This window comes from Doryrhamphus excisus, linkage group LG19 (assembly GCF_037039965.1).
Source record: "Doryrhamphus excisus strain RoL-2023G ecotype Guam linkage group LG19, RoL_Dexc_Guam_v1.1, whole genome shotgun sequence".
Classification (NCBI taxonomy): Eukaryota; Metazoa; Chordata; class Actinopteri; order Syngnathiformes; family Syngnathidae; genus Doryrhamphus; species Doryrhamphus excisus.
This window is the reverse complement of record NC_136375.1, coordinates 6,563,303-6,587,023: the sequence shown is the minus strand read 5'-3', so window position 1 is coordinate 6,587,023 and position 23,721 is coordinate 6,563,303. Positions and strand designations below refer to the sequence as shown.

Here is a 23,721-nt window from a genome sequence, read left to right as displayed (position 1 = left end):
TCAGAATGGTTTAACACCAGAATACGACATTGGTACTGCAGTTCTAGGTCAGAATGGTTTAACACCAGAATACTACATTGGTACTGCAGTTCTAGGTCAGAATGGTTTAACACCAGAATACTACATTGGTACTGCAGTTCTAGGTCAGAATGGTTTAACACTAGAACACTAGAATACTACATTGGTACTGCAGTTATAGGTCAGAATGGTTTAACACTAGAATACTACATTGGTACTGCAGTTATAGGTCAGAATGGTTGAACACCAGAATACTACATTGGTACTACAGTTACAGGTCAGAATGGTTTAACACCAGAATACTACATTGGTACTGCAGTTATAGGTCAGAATGTTTTAACACCAGAATACTACATTGGTACTGCCGTTGTAGGTCAGAATGGTTTAACACCACAATACTACATTGGTACTACAGTTATAGGTCAGAATGGTTTAACACCAGAATACTACATTGGTACTACAGTTATAGGTCAGAATGGTGGAAAAAGCATCCTAGGTCCCCTTTAAAGATGTCTTTGCCCCACCTTGTCACTTGCTAGCAAAGCCGGAACAGAGGCGGGACAAAGATATCTGTATGGAAACAGGCGAGAAAGGGGGCGTCTTTGGGGCAGTGACGTGTTGCAGTCACGTGATGTGAGAGAGCAAACTTTGATGTCTTTAAGCTGTGTCTGGCTGGGGGGGGGTGAAGGAGAGCCAGAGAAGAAGAGAGAGAAGGCGGGAAGACGGGAGCTCACTTCCGGCCGCTGGCGCTTAAAGAACCTCGCAGCACTCGCAGTCCCCCCCGTCCCCCCCCCGAGGACCACCGGCGCGTGTCGCCATGTCTCCGTCCGCGTGCACAGCGTGCATGTTGTTGTTGTCAATGATGACGTGCAGTTGCGTGACGGCGCGTGCAGGTAAGCCACGTTTGTGTGAGTGTGTGTGTGTGTGCCTCCGCGTGGTTTAGTTGCGGTGATCATGCGGTGTTTGTGCGGACACCCCCACCATCCCCTTACCGTAGCGTGTTTACCGCAGCACGCGTGCACGCTGCCCGCGCGGGTGCGTGTGAGGCAACACCGCTGCATTGTGAGGCGCGTGCATGCGGGAATTCCGTCAAGTAAGAAAGAAGCGTCGAGAAGGCACGTGATGAGGGACACGTGTTTGTCATTGGAGGGTGTACCTAATCAACTGACCACTTATCACCAAAGTTTCTCCACTTCCTCTTCCACGGGGGGGCGCTGGTTGACATACTCGGTCCAAAACTCCCAACGCAGCAACGCAACAATTCTAGGTCGCGAAGTCCTCTTTTGTCCCAAGTTGGAAGATCAGAAGTCAGGCGTTCCACTTAAAGCGCCTCGTTACGCAACAGGGCCCTTAGGGGGATGAACTCTGTGGAAAGATCTAGACTGTGACCGACGTGTACTGATGAAGATGCCAGTGAACACGCTACATCACATCATCGTCATCTTTACCTTCCTGTCTTTAGCCTGGCCATGATAACACTTGAAGCTAGCGCGACATCAGTGCTAGCGTCACACCGCCAGTAACATTGGGAAGTTAGCACAATGCTAACAACATTTTGCTAACACAACTTCAGTGTGAGCGTCACACTGCTAATAACATTCAGAAGCTAACTTGACTTAAGTGCTAGCATCACACCTCTAATAACATTCAAAAGCTCACATGACATAAGTGCTAGCATCACACTTCTAATAACATTCAAATGCTAACATGACTTAAGTGCTAGCATCACACTGCTAATAACATTCAAAAGCTAACATGACTTAAGTGCTAGCATCACACTGCTAATAACATTCAAAAGCTAACATGACTTAAGTGCTAGCATCACACTTCTAATAACATTCAAAAGCTCACATGACTTAAGTGCTAGCATCACACTTCTAATAACATTCAAAAGCTCACATGACTTAAGTGCTAGCATCACACTTCTAATAACATTCAAATGCTAACATGACTTAAGTGCTTGCATCACACTTCTAATAACATTCAAATGCTAACATGACTTAAGTGCTAGCATCACACTGCTAATAACATTCAAAAGCTAACATGACTTAAGTGCTAGCATCACACTGCTAATAACATTAAGAAACTAAAACAAGGCTAGCAACATTATAGCACTAACATGACTTAAGTGCTAGCATCACACTGCTAATAACATTAAGAAACTAAAACAAGGCTAGTAACATTATGGCGCTAACATGACTTAAGTGCTAGCATCACACTGCTAATAACATTAAGAAACTAAAACAAGGCTAGCAACATGGCGCTAACATGACTTAAGTGCTAGCATCACACTGCTAATAACATTCAGAAGCTAACATGACTTAAATGCTAACATCACACTTATAACATTCAAAAGCTAACATGACTTAAGTGCTAGCATCACACCGCTAATAATATTAAGAAACTAAAACAAGGCTAGCAACATTATGGCGCTAACATGACTTAAGTGCTAGCATCACACTGCTAATAACATTAAGAAACTAAAACAAGGCTAGCAACATTATGGCGCGAACATGACTTAAGTGCTAGCATTACACTGCTAATAACATTCAGAAGCTAACATGACTCAAGTGCTCGCATCACACCGCTAATAACATTAAGTAGCTAACACGACTCAAGTGCTTGTGTCACACTGCTAGTAACATGATGAAGCTAACATGACTCAAGTCCCAGCGTCATGCTGCTAATAATATTAAGTAGCTAACACAATGCAAGTGCTAGCATCACACTGCTAATAATATTAAGAAGCTAAAACAAGGCTAGCAACATTATGGCGCTAACATGACTTAAGTGCCTGCATCACACCACTATCAACATTATGTAGCTAACACTGAACTTGACTAACTTAAATTGACTTAACTGCTAGCGTCACAACAACAGTAACATTAAGTAGCTAACACGACTCAAGTGCTTGTGTCACACTGCTAGTAAAATGATGAAGCTAAAATGACTCAAGTCCCAGCGTCACACTGCTAATAATCTAACACAACACAAGCAACATTATGAAGCTAATACAACTTAAGTGGTAGCGTCACACCATAAATCACATTATGAATCCTTTGGTGATGTTAATGTTAATTCATGCTAATGCTATGCCAACACATTCATGCTAGCATGGGGATTTTAGCTTCATTAGTCACCTCATGGTGTCTCCAGCTAATTTATGCTAACGGAATGTTGTTTCTGTTATTTGTCAAACCATTTACGGACATTTTAGCAGCAAGCAACTTGCTCGCTGAGGGCCAGCAGTGCAGTGTATTACACGACCAGCAGGGGGGGGGCTTCGGGAGGTGTCAGCATGCCACGGTGCCATGCGCCATGCCAGCATTTATGCTGAGCTATGCTAAATCTTAGCAGACATCCCAAGGTCGTGGTTGTGATGGAATCTGTTCGTCGATCCCAGACGTTCAAGTGCGGATTCAACGTACAAATGTATCTTTTTAAATTCCTGTCTGCATTTTTTCCTTTTAAAAGTTGTCAAAGTTGTTTTTTTATTAATGTACTCCAAAGTTAGCCAGTGCCCCCCGCCCCCATGCTAAAAGCTTTCCTGCTAACATATTTTATTCATGATAAAAACAAACTCCTTCATCGCTGAAAATATCAACATTGGCTTTTTCATGTCAATGATTTACTAGCATGTCTAGCTATGGTTGCTGTTAGCGTCTTTCCTAGCGCGGCTTGCCTTGCCGAAATGCAGTCTGAAATGAAAGTAGCTTAAATAAGAATATTTTGCCAACATCAAAGCTGTGAGGGATGGGGGGGGGGGGATTTCGGACTCATGGCTGTGCACGTTGTGTGTGGTGTGTGGTCTCCACAACCTTAGCAGCACAAAAAGTGACATTTGTTTTTAATCCTCGCTAATCTCAGCGCCTAGCTAGCACACGTCAAATGATCCGGCTTCGGAATATTTCCCCTCTTCCTTCTTTTTGGGACGTTTTAATCCTCTGGAGGATTAAACGTTTGCCAGAAGTGCTTGACGCCGTGAAACTACTTTTACTAAATCTTGTAGCGAGCTGTCACACTGAGCTGCCTGCCGGTCGCCATGGCGATCACAAGATGACAGCCCGACTGTGGTGAAACGTGGGCCACACGTTGCCATCGGGAGGAAGATGCACATGCATCTGGGGTCGAAGTTCAGCACCTTCAGCACATTTAATGATGTCCCGCCTTTTCCGGCTTTTAGACACCTGAATATGTCTTTGTCCCGCCTCCTAGATGCCTTAAGATGTAGCGTGGCTAGCAGCTTTATCTGAGATATTAGCGAAGCGCTAATAGCAACCAAGAGCTATGATTTATGTACATGACGTGTGTACATGATGTGTGTGTCCAGCAGAGGGCGTACAGGAGCAGCGTGTATTTCTTCCAGGGGGTGTGGTGTCCTCCACTGCAGCCCAGGAGGGGCCCTCTTCTGCGGGCACACCAGTCAGTATCAGCCCCCTCCCTGGAGCCGGGGGATCCAGTGGCCCCCCCTCACCCAGCACAGCGTGGGGTCCTCTCCATACGCACGCGGACGCCCAGCTGCCGCGCACGCCAAAGCGCACCTCTGAGGAGGAGGACCAGCTCGCCGCAGAGGTCGCGGCTCCCGTGACAGGAAGTGCGGCGGCGGGTGAGGAGAGCGCACGTGTCTTTGATTGGCAGGTTGACGCTCGTGTCCTTCCAGAAGATTCCGGCTGCTCTGTGACCTTGTCACAGCCTGAAGGTTACATCGACTCGTCCGAGCCGCTTCCTGTGCCCAACGGCCCCGTGTCACGCTGCTTGTACACCGTCACCGTGTACGCTGGTTACGGCGTGGAGCTGCAGGCGAGCACACACACACTCACTGCATGTACACACCAGTGTGCTTGAGCGACTCCTGGTGGCGGTTGGTGGTACTGCTCCCTCACATAAAGGACAAAAAGACGTGTCCTTCATGTTGTTGCTCAGGTGAAAAGCGTCAACCTGTCCGATGGCGAGCAGCTGTCCATCAGGGGCGTGGATGAGGGCGGAACTTGGCTGGTCCTGGCCAATCAGACGCTGCTGGTGGAAGGTCAGGTGATCCGCAGCCCCAGCAACACCTTGTCCGTCTCATACTGCTCTTCTCTGGAGGGAAACGTGGGCGTCTTCCTGCTGCACTACCAGAGTGAGCGCTCTTGCACACACACACACACACACACACGCACCGACACACGCACACACACAGCATTCATTAGTGCTGAGAGCTGTTTGCATTCACACAAATGTGCTAATTACATCATCACATTACTAAACACTCATCTTAACGAGCTCATTAGGCTGTGAGCGTGCACGCGTGTGACGACACAACTACACAAAAACACCACACAGGGTCTTTAACAGGACCCCAAAGAGGTCATGGCTGCTTCTTTCAGTCCACATTATCCTTTAACGACTGTACTGGTTACCTGACAACCAGAGGATGTTACTGGTCCCATAGCAACCAGCCAATGTTCCAGGTTCCCGAGCAACCATCGGATGTTGCTGGTTCCCTAGCAACCATCGGATGTTGCCGGTCCACCAGCAACCATCGGATGTTGCCGGTCCACCAGCAACCATCGGATGTTGCCGGTCCACCAGCAACCATCGGATGTTGCCTGTCCCCTAGCAACCAATGGATGTTGCCGGTCCCCTAGGAGCCATTGGATGTTGCCGGTCCCCTAGCAACCAATGGATGTAGCTGGTCCCCTAGCAACCAATGGATGTTGATGGTCCCCTAGCAACCAATGGATGTTGCCGGTCCCCTAGCAACCAATGGATGTTGCCGGTCCCCTTGCAACCAGCCGATGTTGCCGGTCCAAGAGCAATCAATGGATGTTGCCGGTCCCCTAGCAACCAATGGATGTTGCCGGCCCCCTAGCAACCAGCCGATGTTGCCGGTCCAAGAGCAACCAATGGATGTTGCCGGTCCCCTAGCAACCAATGGATGTTGCCGGTACACCAGCAACCAGCCAATGTTGCCGGTCCACTAGCAACCAATGGATGTCGCCGGTCCCCTAACAACCAATGGATGTCGTCAGTCCCCTAGCAACCAGCCGATGTTGCCGGTCCCCTAGCAACCAGCCGATGTTGCCGGTCCCCTAGCAACCAGCCGATTTTGCCAGTCCCCTAGCAACCAATGGATGTTGCCGGTCCCCTAGCAACCAATGGACGTTGCCGGTCCCCTAGCAACCAATGGACGTTGCTGGTCCCCTAGAAACCAATGGATGTGCCGGTCCCCTAGCAACTAGGTGACACTCTTGTCTGTCCTAGTCTTCAGGCTGAGCTGCTCGCTTCCCAAGAGGCCTCACTTCGGAGAGGTGTCGGTCCTGGACCTCCTGCCGGGGGGCACGGCCCGCTTCCACTGCCACATGGGCTACCACCTGCAGGGGGAGCCATTGCTCACCTGCGTCAATGCCTCGCGGCCGGTGTGGAATGCCAAGGAGCCGGCCTGCAGAGGTGAGTGTGGCACCGCCCCCAAGGGTAGTTAGAATCGGTCATCTATTGACGTTCTCTTCTCAGCGCTGTGCGGGGGTACAGTGAAGAACGCCACGGTGGGACGGGTTCTGTCTCCCTCTCCCCACCACGGGCCCAACGCCACTCAGGACCGCTCGTGTTCCTGGTCCCTGGAGGCCCCCAAAGACCAGAGGCTGCACCTGCACCTGGAGCGCCTGGTGCTGGGACCCTCTGACAGGTGGGCCACCACCGGACAGTGAGAAGCACTAAACTTTCTCATGGCGTTTTTTTTTGGCTAACAGGCTGGTTCTGTGGAGCGGTCTGGATGCCGGTTCTGTGGTTCTGTTTGACTCGGGTCGAAGTGGGCACGTCCCCTTTGAGGGTGTGATCAGCGAGGGTCCCGCTGTAAGGGTCCAGTTTATCACTGAGCAGCCAAGCCAGAACACGGGCTTCAACATCCGCTATGAAGGTAGGTGCCATTCTGGTCTTGTCTGCTTTGACTCTGGACCTGTCAGATTCTGGTCATGTGACAAAGCCCGTGTGACATGTCGTCCTTCAGCCTTTGAGCGGGGTCACTGCTACGAGCCTTACCTCCAGAACGGCAACTTCACCACATCTGACCCCTTGTACAGTGTGGGAGCGGTGGTTCAGTTCAGCTGTGACCCGGGTCACTCTCTAGAACAAGGCCCGCCAGTCATCGAGTGCATCAGTGCCAGAGACCCATACTGGAACGACACTGAGCCGCTCTGTAAAGGTGAGACTGGACCGCGGGTCTGTGAGGTTCTGCCCAGGAACGTCGTGTTCACGGCCCACAAAGCAAAACAACATGGCGTCTTCTGACCGTGAAGGTGTGACCTTGTCCGTGTTGTGGTCCGTCTGGCTGCAGCGCAGTGTGGGGGTGACCTGAGCGGTCCCGGAGGTGTGATTCTGTCTCCCAACTGGCCCGAGTGGTACGGCGAGGGTGAGGATTGCAGCTGGAGACTCCACGTGGGCGAAGACAAGAGAGTACTCCTCGACGTCCAGCTGTGAGACTCTCACACACACGTCGAACCTGCGCCACCTTCTAAGGGGGTCTCTGATCTCTAGAACTGCTACGGAGGTTCTAAGGGGGTGGCAAAACAAAGCATTAGCATTTAGCATCCTGCAGAAGGAAGCTAACCGCTTTCCTTGCTTTTTTCTCTCAGCCTGAACATCAGCGACGGTGATGTGTTGACCGTTACCGACGGCGACGAGGGTGCAGCCCGGGTCCTGGGTCGCTACACGGGGGGCAGAATCCCCTTCAAGCTCTTCTCCAGCACCCCTGACCTGAGCATCACCTTCCACTCGGACCCGGCCGGGCTGGTTTTGGGCAAAGGAGAAGGCTTCATCATCAATTACATGGGTGAGATCCCGATATGCTCGTTGACTCCCCCGCATGCCTTAAATAGAATGTGGATGGATGGCGCTATCTACAGAGGGGAATGAGTGATGCAGCTATGAATTCAGCAGAGGGCGCTGTCTCACCAGTCATTTCACTCAACATTTTCCATCAGGAAGATGCTTTGACAAGACGTGATGTTGTAGACGTACGTTGCATGACATAGTATGCTGTATCATGTCTTCATGCATGAAACTCACATGAAGATGAAGATGATTATAGCGGGGGGTGCGGAGTGAAACATGAAAAGATGCAACGTTGCCACTTTGGCATGACAGCAACACGTGTAGATATGCTGTACTCCTAGCAAGTGATACTACAAGTGATACTACACCTTCAGATACGAAATTCATTTGATCTTAGGGGCTTTCATTTCTTGGAATTTTCCTTTTGGGAGACAAGGTTTGCCCTAAAAATGGCGTCACTCGTTCCACCAGATGTCCGATATTGTCCAACTCTCAATTTCCGATACATGACATATAACCTGTGGTGGAATGTATGGTTTTCATGATCCGGAAAAAATCTCATATTAACCTATATCAGACTTTTTATGTGACAGCCTTAATTCCCTAGACATCCCCAGTTCCCTAGAACTTTCCCTAGTTTCCGAGACAGCCCTAGTTCCCTAGACATCCCCAGTTCCCTAGAACTTTCCCTAGTTGCCTAGACCTTTCCCTACTTCCCTAGACATCCCCACTTCCCTAGAACTTTCCCTAGTTCCCTAGAACTTTCCCTCAAACTTTCCCTAGTTCCCTAGACATCCCCAGTTCTCTAGAACTTTCCCTAGTTCCCTAGACATCCCCAGTTCCCTAGAACTTTCCCTACTTCCCTAGACATCTCCAGTTCCCTAGAACTTTCCCTAGTTCCCTAGACATCCCTAGTTCCCTAGAACTTTCCCCAGTTCCCTAGAACTTTCCTCAGTTCCCTAGAACTTTCCCTAGTTCCCTCGACATCCCTAGTTCCCTAGAACTTTCCCTACTTCCCTAGACATCCCCAGTTCCCTAGACATCTCCAGTTCCCTAGAACTTTCCCTAGTTCCCTAGACATCCCTAGTTCCCTAGAACTTTCCCCAGTTCCCTAGAACTTTCCTCAGTTCCCTAGAACTTTCCCTAGTTCCCTCGACATCCCTAGTTCCCTAGAACTTTCCCTACTTCCCTAGACATCCCCAGTTCCCTAGACATCTCCAGTTCCCTAGAACTTTCCCTAGTTCCCTAGACATCCCTAGTTCCCTAGAACTTTCCCTAGTTCCCTAAACATCCCCAGTTCCAGCCCAACAGTCCTAACATACAGATGCTGTTACAACTGGAAAGACTATGTTCCTTCATGACAACATGAACACATATGTCAAAAGAATGAGAAAATAATCCATGAATGTGAATGGAAAATAACACTTTATTCCCATCATATTCTCACTTTTTCCCAACCCAATTTTCCAAAACAACTGTTTGCTATTCTTTGTCTCTCGTGATATCAAGACTTTTTAGAAAATCACATTTTTCTTGGATATTTCTAAAGGATGCTCCTGAAATGACATTATTTTTATTATTTTATTTTATTAAAATTTTATTCTTCTTTTTTTCTGGTTCTAATATTTTTCCAATGGCCCCCGGACCACACTTGGGACACCACGGGGCTTCTTCCTGCGTACATGATGGGTGGCTTTTTGGCATTTGAGCTTTGGATGGCAGTCATGCTACTAGTATTCCTAGTCCTCGTAGAGAACTTTTTGTTTCCTCTTCCTTCAGTCACTTCCTGTTGGCTTCTAGATGATCTTACATTGAGGACACCCCCACCCCCGCCCTTTACTGTCCTATTCACTTGTCACACTAACTGACAGCCGTGTCACAGCTTGCGTGTCACAGACTGGCCACAGTGTGAAACACTGCCTGCCTCTTGGTGTGTCTGTCTGGGTGTAGCATGTAAAGTAGCATCACATACAGGAAGCATGCCAGCAGGTGCAAAAGCTCCGCCCCCACCCTCCACGGAGGTGTTGCTCATGCATCCTTGTGTCTCTCGACAGAGGTGTCTCGAAACGACTCATGTCCTGACCTGCCGGAGATCCAGAACGGCTGGAAGACAAGGTCGCACGTGGCGCCGGTCCGAGGCGCTCGCGTCACCTATCAGTGCGACCCGGGCTATGACCTGGTGGGCCGGGACACCCTCAGCTGCCAGCTGGACCTCTCGTGGAGCTCGCAGCCTCCGTTTTGCGAAAAGAGTCAGTGCGCTCGCTCACTGGGAACTTGTCGGGCCTGACGGCTGAGTCTAAACGTCCCCCGTGTCTTCTCTCTGCTCAGTCATGTACTGCTCTGACCCGGGCCATGTGGACCACTCCACCCGGTCCCTGTCGGACCCCAAGCTGCTGGTGGGGGCCACCATTCGGTACCGCTGCAACCCCGGCTACATCCTGCAGGGCGGCGCCACCATCACATGCTACGGCCGTGAGCCTGGGACCCCTGTGTGGACCTCCCACCTCCCCCGCTGCGCCGGTGAGTCTTGACCCGTTGTTTGGTTCTGAGCTGCTCTGCCGTGTTTCCATGGCAACCGCTAAGGATTTTTGATATGTAAATGAGATGTGAATTACATAAAGGGCGTGTCTTTAGCCGAGGATTCGCTGTCCTGTGAGAATCCGGGTGTCCCCGACAACGGCTACCAGATCCTGTCCAAGCGCGTCTACCTGCCCGGCGAGACACTGGCCTTCGTCTGTTTCCACGGTTACCAGCTGATCGGCGAGGTGGCCATCAAGTGCGTACAAGGAAACCCGTCCTTCTGGAGCGGCCCACTTCCGCTCTGCACAGGTGAGACCTGGACGAAGGGGACGGGGTTGCAGCAGTGACAAAGCAGGAAGTGACTGGGTGATGTCTTGCAGCTGACCACGCCTGCTTCAGCAGCCACGCCTTGGAAGGTGAGTGTGTGCACGTGTGTGTGCACGTGTGTGTGGTTTTGACTGTGTGTGCGTGTGTGTGTGTCAGTCGCGCACGCCAGCAGCGGCTCTGCGCTGGACGGCGGCAATGTGGCGCTAGCCGTCTTCCTCCTCATCCTCCTACTGTCGGTGCTGCTGGGAGGCGTTTACATGCTCGTCACACGGTAGGAACTCGCAAAACAAACGTTAGCAAATTGCGGTGGCCGCCACTTGTCACCTATCACTTCCTGTCAGGTGCCGCCGTCCGTCCAACCTGCGGCTGCCCCTCATCTACCCCCACCCCTACAGGCAGATCACCGCAGAGGCGGAGTTTGACAACCCGCTCTACGAGGCAGGCGGGGTGAGTGTAGCAAAACGCAATGAGAGGCGGAGCGTCTGTGTTTAACACCGCCTTCTCATCTGCTTTGTGTGCAGGACACGCGGGAGTACGAAGTCTCCATTTGAAGAACCCGCCCCCCCTCGCCGCCCAGAGGGAGGTGATGTAAATAGTCGATGATGTCTAGCCCCCTTCTGGGGACGGAGGCGAAATGGGGGGGACGACAACAAACAAAGATCATCATTCATCATCTTCATGGCATGAAGAAAGAGCACAGCGGAAGGACGAGCGGCCATGTTTTCATGGATTTTTAGGCATGCCATATTTGTGTCCGTGAACCCGACCAACCTGCCAGGCCAAGATCAGGGTTTATAGTGTTTCAGAGGCAACGCAGAGCTTAAGCTAGTGTTTTGCGCCACCTGCTGGCTCGTGGTGATGTTCCTTCATCTTTTTGATTTGACTCCAACTGACTTGACAACATCTTGTAAATCTGTAAATAAATGATTTCTTTTGGTCTTTATTTATTAACGTGGTGTTCTGTGACGTTAGATGAACATTTTCATGATGACAACACTTTCCCTAAATAAATGGTACAATGTGACGTGCTGTGTCATCTGTCTTCGTATTGTCATTGAGTTGAGCGAGTTGGTAATCAACCATGGCCGACATTCACAACCTCACTGCTAATTTTTCTAAGACACCTCGGCAACAATGAGTAGCATCTCGTGTTAAAGTCCTAGAAAAACACACTTTTTAAAAGTCAAAATAAAATCGTTAGCCTTTTGAGCGCCATTTTGTTGTCAGACTTTTCTGTAAGTTGGAACCACACACACACGAGAATGACTTTGAACGGGAGGTGCGTAAAGAAGGTGCAACGTAATGACGTCACCAGTTGTACAAAACGCCGTAGGTCACGTGCTGCCTTCACGTCCAAACCATTAATAACATTTCTCTTCACCGCCGAATGGAATTGCTTCAAACTCATCCATATTCTACAATTAAATAAAGCTTTTATCGAGAAGAAGGACGAAAATTATCATACAGACTTACCATCGCGAGCATTTTGTCGTCAGTTAACGATTCACCGTGCAACCAAACTCGTATTTGTCGGCGGTCTTTTAACATCTGTAAAATTCCGACGGTCAGTGAAGGCATCATTTGTGCTTCATAAGTGGCTGTTGGAGGCGAGTTACGCCAAGCATGGCTGCTCTTTTTACGGCAAGGAAAGGTGAGCACCTTTGATGAATGTGCGTCAAATCAAAGGTGATAGGAAGACGCTTTTGAATTTGCAAGTTGGCTGTTTGTGCCGACATAGCCTGGTGCTCCTAGCTTACTCGGCTAGCCGGTGAAGCTAAGTTACCGTTGGCAAGTATAACGTTTGCTACATTTAGCATTCCTAAATAACTTCCTATCAGCTTTTGTTGTTTTGTGTTGCTTACGTGAGATTCTGTTCATCCAAGCTAGGTTAGCTAGGCTAGTTGCAGCTATCGAGGCTACTAACTCCAAATAAACTCGTTTTCAGACAAGAGTGATTAGTTTGTCTTTGTTGTTGAAAGTATAGTCTAGTTATTTCGAGTGCAGTGATTAAAACAATTACTCGACTAACGTGATTCCTGGTTTCTTCTACTGTGACTGAGGTTAACCTTTCGCCTACTTAGCATGCGGCTAGCTAAAGTGAAATGTTTTGTTTGGCCTTCAGCCCTCAGCTTGTGTCTAAGGGGGCGTCGAGGTGCGTCCCAGCTGGCCGAGCTGCCAGAGACTCATCACATCCTCAGACAGACGTGCAGGGACTTTGCTGACCGAGAGTTGGCCCCCATTGCGTCCAGGCTGGACAAGGAACAGTGCTACCCCAGCCAACAGGTACGATCCTCGGGGTATGCTAATTAGCGGCGCAACACTGTGTACTCTGTGTTTGTGCTCTGCAGATTCTGGAGCTGGGGGCCATGGGTGTGATGGCCATGGAGGTCCCGGAGGAGCTGGGTGGAGCCGGGATGGACTACCTGGCCTACAGCATCGCCGTAGAGGAGATCAGCCGAGGCTGTGCCAGCACTGGAGTGGTGGTTTCTGTCAACAACGTGAGTTGTGGCTAAAGACGCCCAGCACTCATGTGATGCCATTGCTTAGTCTGTGTGACCCCTCAGTCGCTCTACCTCGGACCCATCCTCAAGTTTGGTACCGAAGAGCAGAAACACAAGTGGATCACACCTTTCACCAGCGGAGAGAAGGTGGGCTGTTTCTCTCTGAGTGAGCCAGGTAAGGTGAGCTGCCAATCATCAGTGTGACCCCGCCTCCTGATGCACTGACATAATGCAGGTACGCTCTTGTTCTTTGTTGTCGCACAGGGAACGGCAGTGACGCAGGCGCCGCCTCCACCGTGGCCATTCAGGACGGGGACGAATGGGTCCTGAACGGGACCAAAGCGTGGATCACCAACTGCTGGGACGCTTCAGCCACCATCGTCTTCGCCACCACGGACAGGAAGCTCAAACACAAGGCACACCACCACTCGCTGTCCCGCTTGCAGAAAGACGGGTGTTCTGTTCTAACACTGGTCTCTCTTGTGGTTTTTGTTGTCTTGAATGGTCCCACAGGGCATCAGTGCCTTCCTGGTCCCCATGCCCCACCCGGGCCTCTCGCTGGGGAAGAAGGAGGACAAGCTGGGCATCAAGGCCTCCTCCACCGCCAACATCATCCTGGAGGACTGCAGGATACCGCTACACAACATGCTGGGTCCTTGTGGCGCTGGGTTCAAAATCGCCATGGTAACGACCTCCTCTGCCCAGGAGCATGCTGGAACAGGTTTCATCTGGGGTAACATCCCATGTGCGCCCTCAGCAAACACTGGACAGCGGACGCATCGGCATTGCCGCTCAGGCACTCGGCATCGCTCAGGCGTCGCTCGACTGCGCCGCCGACTACGCACATAAACGCTGCGCTTTTGGAGCGCCCATCGGAAAACTACAAGCCATCCAGGTGACGGGAAAAAGATACTTTTATGATTATTCGCTCATATGAGTTGGAACATTGATTCCTTCCCTCCATTATCCGTCAGAGCATAATGTATTTGTGGCATTGTCGCCCCCAAGTGGTATGAAGGTGTCAATGCAGCCTCTCTGTTGTTTAGTTCAAGTTGGCCGACATGGCAGTGGCCATCGAGAGCGCTCGCCTGCTCACGTGGAAGGCTTCCGTCCAGCGCGATGCTAAGAAACCCTTCACAAAGGTACGTCCCCCAACCCCCCACTGCCTTTTTGCGTCCTTTCACAATAAAACTCCTCTCCAGGAAGCCGCCATGGCCAAGCTCGCCGCCTCTGAGGCCGCCACATTCTGCTCTCACCAGGTGAGGAGCCAGGGACACGCCCCCTTTGTTTTTCTGTTGTTACACTAATTTTTTTTTTGTCTTATGTCGCACGTCAGGCCATCCAGGTTCTCGGGGGGATGGGTTATGTGACGGACATGCCGGCTGAGCGCCACTATCGTGACGCTCGCATCACGGAGATCTATGAGGGCACCAGCGAGGTCCAAAGACTGGTTATCGCTAGTCAGGTGCTGAAGGAGTACCAAGTGTAGGCCACATGCACCCTGGGCACGGGAGGCCATCTTGCATCTTGTTACGGTAAACTAACACTGGGCTGGACCCCGACAGGAAGTCACACCATCAACAGACACCATGGCAGCTGTGAGTCCCCACCCCAGCGCCAAACCACTTTTTCTAATCGGGAAAGAAAGAAACAAACAAGCGTGTTCAATATCCTGCCAGCAGAGGGCGACAATGGTCACATGACCGGTTCAGCTGTGTGCTCACTGTAATGTACGTCTCCTTTACCCCCAAGGGAGCGGGGGTAAAGATTTCTTCCTGGCGGGCGTGGTTTAAATAATTGGACATCTTGTCAACAGCAATGTTTATTTACTGAGCTCAAAGTACAAAAACATCAAAGAGCAGATCCTCATTTGCATATTTACACAAGACACAGGAATATTAAAGATTTGAGTGCCAAGAACGTTGTGATCCTGTTCTCCTGCAGCATTTGTTCACACGTAGAGCTTCTTATCGCCGTTTGGATACTCCACAACGTAGGAGCTCCTCGCCGCGCGTCCGAATGAGCAGCAGAGGATCCCGCCCCCAAGCAGGAGGAGCGCGGCGGCGGCCCAGCCGATGTAGATGGCGGCCCCGATCTCCCTTTTCTTTGAGGGGGGGACCTTGGGGTCATGGAAGTCCACGATGATGTTGCCGGCCATCCAGCAGAGCGGAACCAGAACCAGCACGCCGCTGATGACGTAGATGAGGCCGCCGGCGTACACGGCCCGGGCCTTGAGCGCTTCCTGGCGGACGCAGTTGGTGCACTGAGCCCCCGCCAACGTCACGGCCAGCGCCAGCGCTCCCAGCACCACCGAGACCACCGTCAGGGCGCGTGCTGTTTGCAGGTCCCGCGCCAGGCTGAGCACGGAGTCGTGCACCTTGCACTGCATCTGACCTGTGGACTGGACCACGCACGACATCCACAGACCGTCCCATATGGTTTGAGCCACCACGATGTTGGAGTCCAGGAAGGCCGTCACCCTCCACGTGGGCAGCACGCACGCCACCATCGCCAGCACCGAGCCCCACGTGCACAGGCCCAAGCCCACCGGCTCCAGGATGGCCGCCAGCATCATCGGCGCCCCCGCGAGTGTGGCTGCTGTGGTCGGGTGTTTCTCTGCCTGACCCTGTAGACGCTTTGGGTGTGGTCTGTATGCACGCTGCCTTTAAATACCCGTGCCCTCCCCTCCGGAACGCCTTCCGGCAAACTTTGGGCCAGTCGGCTGAAGTATCTTTTTGTCTCAGCCAATCAGGAGCCCCTGTCTACTGTCCGGCGTGTCCGTCAGCCTTTTCTAAAAATGTGCGAGTCTTATTGAGAAAACTTACTTTCAAAACTTAAACAATTTAAAGCAAACACGTCAGTGCTGGTGATGTCATGAGGAGGCGGAGTTTTGACAGGAAGTGTTTGTTTCTACAGCTGGGCTGGAAGGAAGCTTTCTCCCCCACCTCCACCCCAGCGGGGCGCTTTTGTTTCCCCGACCGACACTCAATGGTACTTCAGGCCCAGATGGGAAGCACACACTGCATCCATGCTTTTATTTTGAATAGTCACCACTTCCTGCCACCCAAACAAAGTCTAAACATTCAAATGATTTTGTTTATTTTTGTAATGACTTCTATAATCTCTTCATCAGCATGTGACCACACCTGCTCTAATTGCTGCTGGGGTCGGGGGGGGCTGTCTAAACAAATAGTATTCTTACGGACTGTTAAAGTATTTAAAGCTGTACATGTATGCCAGTGTTTTGTCATCGGAAATGTGTGTGGCAGCAGGTGTTAGCAGCCAGGAAGTCAGATGTCCTGTTTCTTTCCACTTCCTGACATTGTCATCGGATTCCAGTCACATGACCTCTGACATTACGTATGTCACCTCCAATATCTCCATTGTCTATAATGTTAACGACCATGAGAATACTACTACTAATAATAATAACCATAGTGTTATTCTGAATAAGACATGATATTGGCGTCCAAAGTGGAATGTATGATTTGGTAACAGGAATGACTTCCCGTCCAACTGCTTATCAGCCCGGATTTGTTTTCATTTGTTTGTCTGTCGTGTCTCTCTGTGCGGTGACTTCCGCTTCCTGTGTGTGCCATATCATGATTGAGCGTCAGCTTCTTGTTTTTTCCCCATCTTTCTTTTTGACAGGTGAGCTTCCTGCTGGCACAAGGATGACGACGATAGTGAGCTCCTCCATTGTGTTCTTGATGTCGTATTGTTGCAGCAGTCTGACTACAATAAAGGCACCGTCGTCCTTCGCATCAGTCTACCAATCAGCAGCCGGCAAATGTGGCGGCTTTGTGTGCCGTCGTCCGCCCCCACCGCCTCAATGTACAGACACACACACACACACAGGTCCGTCCACTGATAACTTAGTCTAATCTAGAATGTTCCTCGTCATAAAAAAAAACAATTACGTTGACATGAAAAGACAGAATGTTTACATTTAGCGGACACGTGGCCTGTTTGCTAGCAGGATGTTCGCTCGTATTTCAAACTGAAGAAAATGACGCTTATAGATACAAAATAAAGAAATGATATAGCCTATCATGCTAAAGAACAGGTTAGCGTTAATTGTTCATGTTAATTTGTGTGTATGCTAACACAAAACTTCGTCTCGTCTTTGTTCTGAGTGGTGACCAATCAGGTGTTTGTGTGACGTCATCACAGCTCATGAAGAAACAGAGTTGTAGTATTTTAGTAATGCCTGATTTTTTTAGATTTGATATTATTTCATGGAAAGTAAATTGACCGGTCTTTATTTTTTTTCTTTTGTGTATGTGTGTTTGTGGCTCTCTTTCTCGCTCACTCTCTCACGCAGACAGCGTCTACCACATTATTGTGGCGTCCCCTTCTGGTGCGAGGGAAAAGTGCACCCCAACACAAAGACAATATCAGTCGACAGAAAAAGGCGCGAACATCACGGACGCTTCTGCCTGATTCCGGCACGTGCCTCCCGCCTTTAGTCTCCGGTATTGACCAACCGTCCCCCCGAGGACGCGTACACACACGTCTTCGGGAGTTCTCGTACAGGATGGCGGCAAACAGCAGGTGCACGAGGAGCCACGCGCAGCGCACAGGTGAGACCCTCCCTAGCCCCCCCCCACCTTTGACCCCTTCTGATGCTTGTCTTTCCTCTCTGCTGCCGACGTCACTAAATGTTGTTGAATGTACCGCCAACAAGATGCCGAGGTAACTATGTGTGTGTGTATTATCATTTATTTCCTTAGATACTTTATTCATCCCCAAGAGAAATTCACAAATTAAACTTAATTTAAAGCTAAAACATTTCAGTTTATCTTTAGTCATGTTGGGTCTGTTAGCTAGCTGAGCTCAAGGGTTAGCACCCTCACTGTTAGCATTAGCAGCACACACCAACACTTAATTTTTATCCATTTTAAAACTTGATTTCTTCATTGAGATGCCAACATCCCATAACATCCTCTGCGTGTGTGTGTGGAGTGTGTGTGGGTGTGCACAGAAACAGCAAAGTCAATATGGTAGCCCAACAACAAAACCATGGCTCCAGGCTGATGCAATGTATGATGGGAAATATGTACACTTCAACAATCCTTTTATGTATGACACACATACGTACACACACAAGCCTGTGACAGCATTAAGAACATTTGGGCAACAATACGTACAAATAATAAAATCAATGCTAATAAAAACAATATAATACACATAGTGCTGATACAATAAATGATATACGTGGTGTGTTGGCAGGATAAAGAATACGTGGGCTTCGCTTCCTTGCCCAATCAGCTGCACAGGAAGTCAGTGAAGAAAGGATTTGACTTCACACTCATGGTGGCTGGTGAGACCCCTTGTCTACTGCGAGGAAACGCAGTGTTCTCTTCTAAAACACCTCCTCACTCTCAACACTGACTGTGTGTGCGTGTTGTTAGGAGAGTCAGGCCTCGGTAAATCCACGCTGGTCAACAGTTTGTTCCTCACAGATCTTCACAAAGACAGGAAGCTCCTCAATGCAGAAGGTCAGTCGGCCTCTAGATCATGTCAACTCTTTTGATGAAATCATCAACGCGTGCATGTGTGTGTGCGTGCAGAGCGTATCCATCAGACGGTGGACATCATCAAGCACACGGTGGACATCGAGGAGAAAGGCGTCAAGTTGAGGCTCACCATCGTGGACACGCCAGGCTTTGGTGATGCCGTCAACAACGCCGACTGGTGCGTGCCCGTGACACTGCGCCTTTATCGCTGACAGACGTGACAGGGAAATGTTGCCCATGAGCCACACCTCTAGCCAGCAGGGGGCAGCATGTGACACTATATTTTCCCTTAGCATGTCAGAACACGGCTGCGCGGTGAGCGAGTGGTTAGTGCGCAGACCTCACAGCTAGCAGACCAGAGTTCGATTCCACCCTTGGTCATCTCTGTGTAGAGTTTGCATGTTCTCCCCGTGTGTGTGTGTGGGTTTCCCCTCCCCCATTCCAAAAACATTCTAGGTTAACATGCCAGTCCAGGGTGGACCCCGCCTCTCGCCCCAAGACAGCTGGGATAGGCTCCAGCACGCTGGTGAGGATAAGCGGTAGAAAATTACTGTAGGAATGTTGAACACGCGCTACCTGCTGCTTCCTTCCTGTTCGGACTAAAGTATTGGGACACAGCTCCTGCCAACCAATCAATAGAAAGACGTGTCTTGGACAAAATGTGTATTCAGTAGACAGGAAGTCCTAACTTCCAGGTGGTGTCCCAATTTGTCTATGCATGAAGGTAAGCTAAGGTCAAGTTAGGCTGTAGTGATGTTTGCTGGCCGCAGGGGGCGCTGTTACCTTTATTATTCATTATGAGCCCAATGTGTGTGTGTGTGTGTGCGTGCGTAGCTGGAGGCGGGTGTGTGAGTACGTGGATGATCAGTTTTTTCAGTATTTCTGCGATGAGAGCGGGCCGAACAGGAAGAAGATCGAAGACAATCGCGTCCACTGCTGTCTCTACTTCCTGCCCCCCTTCGGACACGGGTAACAACCCCTCGCCTTCTCGGCGTTGCCGCGAGACACGGGCTGACATTGCGGTTGTTGCAGGCTGCGTCCGGTGGACGTGGCGTTCATGAAGGCGCTGCAAGAGAAGGTCAGCATCGTTCCTCTGATCGCCAAGGCGGACGTGCTCACACCCGGCGAGACCAAAGCGCTGAAAGGCAAGGTAAACAACAGACCAATGACCTCTGACCTGTGCTAACGTTAGCAATGCAAGCACAGTGTTTGTCCCGTGTGCAGCTGAGGGACGAGATGGACGCACACGACATCAAAGTCTATCAGTTTCTACACGGCGACTCGGACGACGACGACGACGACTCCAAGCAGGAAGAGCTGAAGGTGAGGTCCACCTTTGACCTTTAACCCTTTAGTCCTTTGATCTTTGGTCTGTGGTGTAGGTCAGCATGCCCTTCGCCGTGATTGGCAGCAACACGGTAGTGGAGGTCAGAGGGCAGCGACTGCGAGGGAGGATGTACCCCTGGGGCTTTGTGGAGGGTTAGGCCACGCCCACTTCCCTTTACTGTTCACCTCCCCTTTTACATACCTTGACATGTACGTGTGTGTAGTGGAGAACCCGAGTCATTGTGACTTTGTCAAGCTGAGGACCATGCTGATCCAAACGCACATGCACGACCTCAAGGACCTGACCTGCGACCTTCACTACGAGAGCTTCAGAGCACGCTTCATCAGCGCCATGAACAGGTGACACGCATCAAGTCCCGCCGGTAAAGTGCAGCACGCTAACAACGCACGACTCGCCGTGTTGCAGCAAGATGGCGGCAGAGCAGCGGGCGGAGAGCCCCCTCCCACCTCCGTCTCTGTCCTCAGATGAGGCGAGGAAGAAGAAGGACGAGCAGGTGAGCCATGAAGGTGTTCATGATGTGAGGATGAAGATGCTGAACGGTGTGCTCTCTCTCGTCAGATGAGGAGGATGCAGCACATGCTGCACACCTTGCAGCAGCAGATGCACCAGCACAGCCTCTGACCTCTGACCTCCACCAATATTAGCTTAGCTTAGAGTAGAGTAGACAGACTTTTTCTAACTTACTACTTCCCAACATGCAACACAAACTACTGCTTCCTCCGCACCAAACTCCTCCCAGCATGCTTTAATCGATCATTGCACCACTAACCTTGGTCCTCAGTAAGACCACCAAGGTTATGATGTAAACGTGTGCATTTAAAGTTTGACAAACTAATTAAAAAGTCAAGTTCATACACTTTTTTTTTCATGTCCAATGGTTGTGCTCGCTAAAGCACTGCGGGTGTAATATACATTTGTCCACTGGTGGCGCTGTGGGCGCTCAGTAATTCAGCCACAAGATAAAAATCTTGGTTTTCGCTGGCTATAGTTTGTTTTTTTTACGACTACATTAATTACTTAATTACTCATCTTGTAAATGTCACGGGAGGTACAGGTACATCTGAAAAAATAAGAATATCCACAGAGTGAAACGTTGATGATTGTGGCTTGTAGATCATGAAAAACCAAAATGCAGTGCATCAGAAAATATGACATAAGATGTCGGAATTGTGAAAAGTGTTGATTTCCATGCAGCCATTAATAGCTGGTTGCCCCCCCCCCCCCCAGCATCAATGTGGCGTGGTGTGGAAGCCATCGCCGTGCGGCCTGCTCGGGTGGAATGGAAGTCCAGGTTGCTTTGATGGCGGCCTGTTTCTTTTAGCTGGCGACCAACGGCTGGGATGAGATCACATGCTGGGCCAATCAGGAGTCTCCCACCGTTTTGGCTGGCACCTTTGGAGGGAACTTTGGGCTATCGAAGTAGTTCAGATAAGAAAAGACCAGTTGATAGAGTACTCTTGCTAGTATTGGAGATAAACGTACATAAATGTATGTGTCAATTACTGTAAACTTACCTGATTTGTTTACAAACAAGTTCCCATGACGCTATTTTTTTTAAATTATGTCTAATATATATTTTTTAAATGTCAAATAGCTCTGGAAAAGTATGACTTTTGTCCTCCATCTTGTCTGCTCATCCAATCAGCAGGCAAACTCAGCCAGGATGCATTCATGGTATCACACAAAGTTAGATTTTTAAAAACTCATTACAAAGACGTGCATTAAAAAAAAATTTGAGCATTGCAAGGGAGCGACATGCGGCTCTGGAGCCGAGGGTTGGTGACCCCTGACCCAGACTGAGGGAGCATTTAAAGTCAGGAAGTCATGAGCTCATTAGGGTGTGACACCACAATATTCCTGTTTTCCGAGACACTGCATTTTGGCTTTATCATCCATAAGCCACAATCATCAACATTCCAAGAAATAAACATTTAAAAAAAAAGTTTCACTAAGTGTAATGAATGTGTATATGGCGTTCACAGCCTGAAATGATATTCCCTTTTTTAGATGTGCCTGTGTATCGGTTGTAAGTATCCCAACACTTATTAACAATAGAGGATAACCGCATGATGTTCTCCGCTATTGTTGGTAGATTCTAATGTACTGGATTGCTTTGACTGCGCTCTGGACTGGCTCCCTGCGGGTCAGGCAGGAATTTAACCAAGGAACCACCTGAATGGAAACTGTAAGTACTGTTCGTTAATGTAAGTAATATGTGTGAAAGACATGTAATGCTGTCTCTTGCCACTAGGTGTCAATGATGTTTAAAGTCAGCGTCCATTCTTACTTTTAATGCAATAAATCGGCGTACAGTAATGCAACATTTAGTGCACATTATTGTTGTGATGTCCTACGTTTCAACAACCTGAAAATATCATGCTGAAAAAAACAGCATGACCAGCAAGACCAGCATACGCTGTGTTTTCCTAGGTCTGGTCTATGCTGTTTTTTCCAGCAGGGTGCTCCCCCTACCTTTTGGTCTCTGCTGGTGCGGTGGAGCAGCCTACCAGCATGGGATGCCAGTAAGACAAGGATAGACGTGGTATGCTGGTGAGACCAGCAAGACCAACATATTGTATACTGTTTGGATGTTGGCATGATGATGGTGTTATGCTGGGACTAACCTGTTCACCAGGGTGGGATGCTGGTCTGATGATAAAAGCCAAAGCCCATGAAAATATTGCAATGTTTTCCTTGTGTTGTGATACCAACTACTAGAATTAAGAAAAAGTTTTAATTAGATGTAATACACACACATAAATACATACATATAAATGTGACAATAAGAACAACAAGATGCAATCAAGATCAAATCAATCATTTACTTGATACTTTACGTATTTAGGTTCCAGTAACCTGCTCACGAAGTTGCTTGTTTTTTTCTCCAATAGACAAACACACATAAAATAAACAAAAAAACACTGGAAGGGAGAGCCGTGAGCCTGTGCGCGCCGCCATCTTGGAAGGGACCAATCAACATGCTAATACTCCATATCAGCTAACACTTCATTCTAGGGTAGGATTATTAGCTATCAATGAATGAACCTTCAAGTGACAACAAGGACAGTAATGTGTCTACAAGGGGTCTCCATCGTAAGGACTGCAAGCCAGGTTTGAACCAGAGAGGAGTACGCTGTCCTCAATACATGACTGTATGCGCTAGATAGCCATTTAGCTGGTTACAGCTAAATGTAACCAATAAAGGAAAATGCTTACTTTTCTTGCTTCAGTCAAGTTTTCGTTGTCTTGCATGTATGTGTGTGGTAACTAACATACAGAGAATACAATTACTATCTAGAAATGTACATTAAATATGCTAAACACGAGTAGCTAGCCAAAACACGTGATAGCTAACAGCTACATCACACCAACTTTACAAACACATTCAAAACAATTCATTTGGGGACATTTGAGATCGCTAGTTTTTCCCAAGGCTCAAACGTTTTAGAAAAAAACATATTTTAAGAGGTTTTTTTTTTACCTTTGCGAGCTTGGGCTTCACAGAGCGAAGAAAAAACGTCAAAGATTGTCTAATCGCGAGAAGGGTACTCACTCCTGTCACTGAAACCATTGAATGAGTGACGATGTGGAAATTGTTGACGCCACCACTGCGCATGCGTCAATACCCCCCCCTTTCAAGTTAATTGTTTTATTTTTAAAAGTGATGCTGCTGCAGTTA

The 23,721-nt window shown here is 49.2% G+C and overlaps 4 protein-coding genes across 6 annotated transcripts; 3 read left to right on the top strand and 1 right to left on the bottom strand.

The window, feature by feature from the left end:
* Positions 1–714: 714 nt before the first annotated feature.
* sez6l (seizure related 6 homolog (mouse)-like) lies at positions 715–11,342 on the top strand. 2 transcript variants are annotated; one of them, XM_058057712.2, is made up of 16 exons: positions 715–911; positions 4,349–4,818; positions 4,942–5,137; positions 6,262–6,447; positions 6,511–6,682; positions 6,747–6,913; positions 7,004–7,198; positions 7,331–7,469; positions 7,629–7,825; positions 9,882–10,076; positions 10,156–10,347; positions 10,462–10,656; positions 10,728–10,763; positions 10,831–10,945; positions 11,016–11,121; positions 11,196–11,342. In XM_058057712.2, exons 1-16 carry the CDS (start codon positions 836–838, stop codon positions 11,223–11,225), a joined length of 2,667 nt encoding a protein of 888 aa, XP_057913695.2. In that variant the 5' UTR covers positions 715–835; the 3' UTR covers positions 11,226–11,342. The 2 variants fall into 2 exon arrangements, with proteins under 2 accessions (XP_057913695.2, XP_078655293.1); XM_078799167.1 differs by having other exon boundaries at positions 716–911; positions 4,352–4,818.
* An 884-nt stretch (positions 11,343–12,226) lies between these two features.
* Positions 12,227–15,122, top strand: acads (acyl-CoA dehydrogenase short chain). Its single transcript, XM_058057728.2, has 10 exons — positions 12,227–12,325; positions 12,797–12,957; positions 13,023–13,172; positions 13,239–13,350; positions 13,440–13,591; positions 13,689–13,859; positions 13,933–14,070; positions 14,222–14,317; positions 14,378–14,434; positions 14,512–15,122. Exons 1-10 carry the CDS (start codon positions 12,298–12,300, stop codon positions 14,662–14,664), a joined length of 1,218 nt encoding a protein of 405 aa, XP_057913711.2. The 5' UTR covers positions 12,227–12,297; the 3' UTR covers positions 14,665–15,122.
* Positions 14,982–15,906, bottom strand: cldn5b (claudin 5b). Its single transcript, XM_058057732.2, has one exon. It carries the CDS (start codon positions 15,748–15,750, stop codon positions 15,127–15,129), a length of 624 nt encoding a protein of 207 aa, XP_057913715.2. The 5' UTR covers positions 15,751–15,906; the 3' UTR covers positions 14,982–15,126.
* A 711-nt stretch (positions 15,907–16,617) lies between these two features.
* Positions 16,618–23,163, top strand: septin5b (septin 5b). Of its 2 annotated transcripts, XM_078799168.1 has the most exons (12): positions 16,618–17,009; positions 17,500–17,758; positions 18,408–18,498; positions 18,590–18,676; positions 18,749–18,872; positions 19,529–19,663; positions 19,727–19,844; positions 19,919–20,017; positions 20,077–20,173; positions 20,245–20,380; positions 20,448–20,535; positions 20,601–23,162. In XM_078799168.1, the coding sequence occupies exons 3-12, from the start codon at positions 18,489–18,491 to the stop codon at positions 20,661–20,663; spliced, it is 957 nt and encodes a 318-aa protein (XP_078655294.1). In that variant the 5' UTR covers positions 16,618–17,009; positions 17,500–17,758; positions 18,408–18,488; the 3' UTR covers positions 20,664–23,162. The 2 variants fall into 2 exon arrangements, with proteins under 2 accessions (XP_078655294.1, XP_057913713.2); XM_058057730.2 differs by lacking the exons at positions 16,618–17,009; positions 17,500–17,758 and adding an exon at positions 17,826–17,870 and having other exon boundaries at positions 20,601–23,163.
* Positions 23,164–23,721: the final 558 nt, after the last annotated feature.

Excerpts from the sequence above, each read along its gene's own strand:
- sez6l (XM_058057712.2), top strand. The coding sequence starts at position 836 with ATGTCTCCGTCCGCGTGCACAGCGTGCATGTTGTTGTTGTCAATGATG. Across the intron at positions 6,914-7,003 it reads CTTCAACATCCGCTATGAAG|CCTTTGAGCGGGGTCACTGC; the intron begins GTAGGTGCCATT and ends GTCGTCCTTCAG. Across the intron at positions 10,764-10,830 it reads CAGCAGCCACGCCTTGGAAG|TCGCGCACGCCAGCAGCGGC; the intron begins GTGAGTGTGTGC and ends TGTGTGTGTCAG.
- acads (XM_058057728.2), top strand. The coding sequence starts at position 12,298 with ATGGCTGCTCTTTTTACGGCAAGGAAAG. Across the intron at positions 12,958-13,022 it reads AGTGCTACCCCAGCCAACAG|ATTCTGGAGCTGGGGGCCAT; the intron begins GTACGATCCTCG and ends TGTGCTCTGCAG. Across the intron at positions 13,860-13,932 it reads CTGGGTTCAAAATCGCCATG|CAAACACTGGACAGCGGACG; the intron begins GTAACGACCTCC and ends GTGCGCCCTCAG.
- cldn5b (XM_058057732.2), bottom strand. The coding sequence starts at position 15,750 with ATGATGCTGGCGGCCATCCTGGAGCCGGTGGGCTTGGGCCTGTGCACG.
- septin5b (XM_058057730.2), top strand. The coding sequence starts at position 17,847 with ATGTACCGCCAACAAGATGCCGAG. Across the intron at positions 18,499-18,589 it reads CTTCACACTCATGGTGGCTG|GAGAGTCAGGCCTCGGTAAA; the intron begins GTGAGACCCCTT and ends GCGTGTTGTTAG. Across the intron at positions 20,381-20,447 it reads TTCATCAGCGCCATGAACAG|CAAGATGGCGGCAGAGCAGC; the intron begins GTGACACGCATC and ends GCCGTGTTGCAG.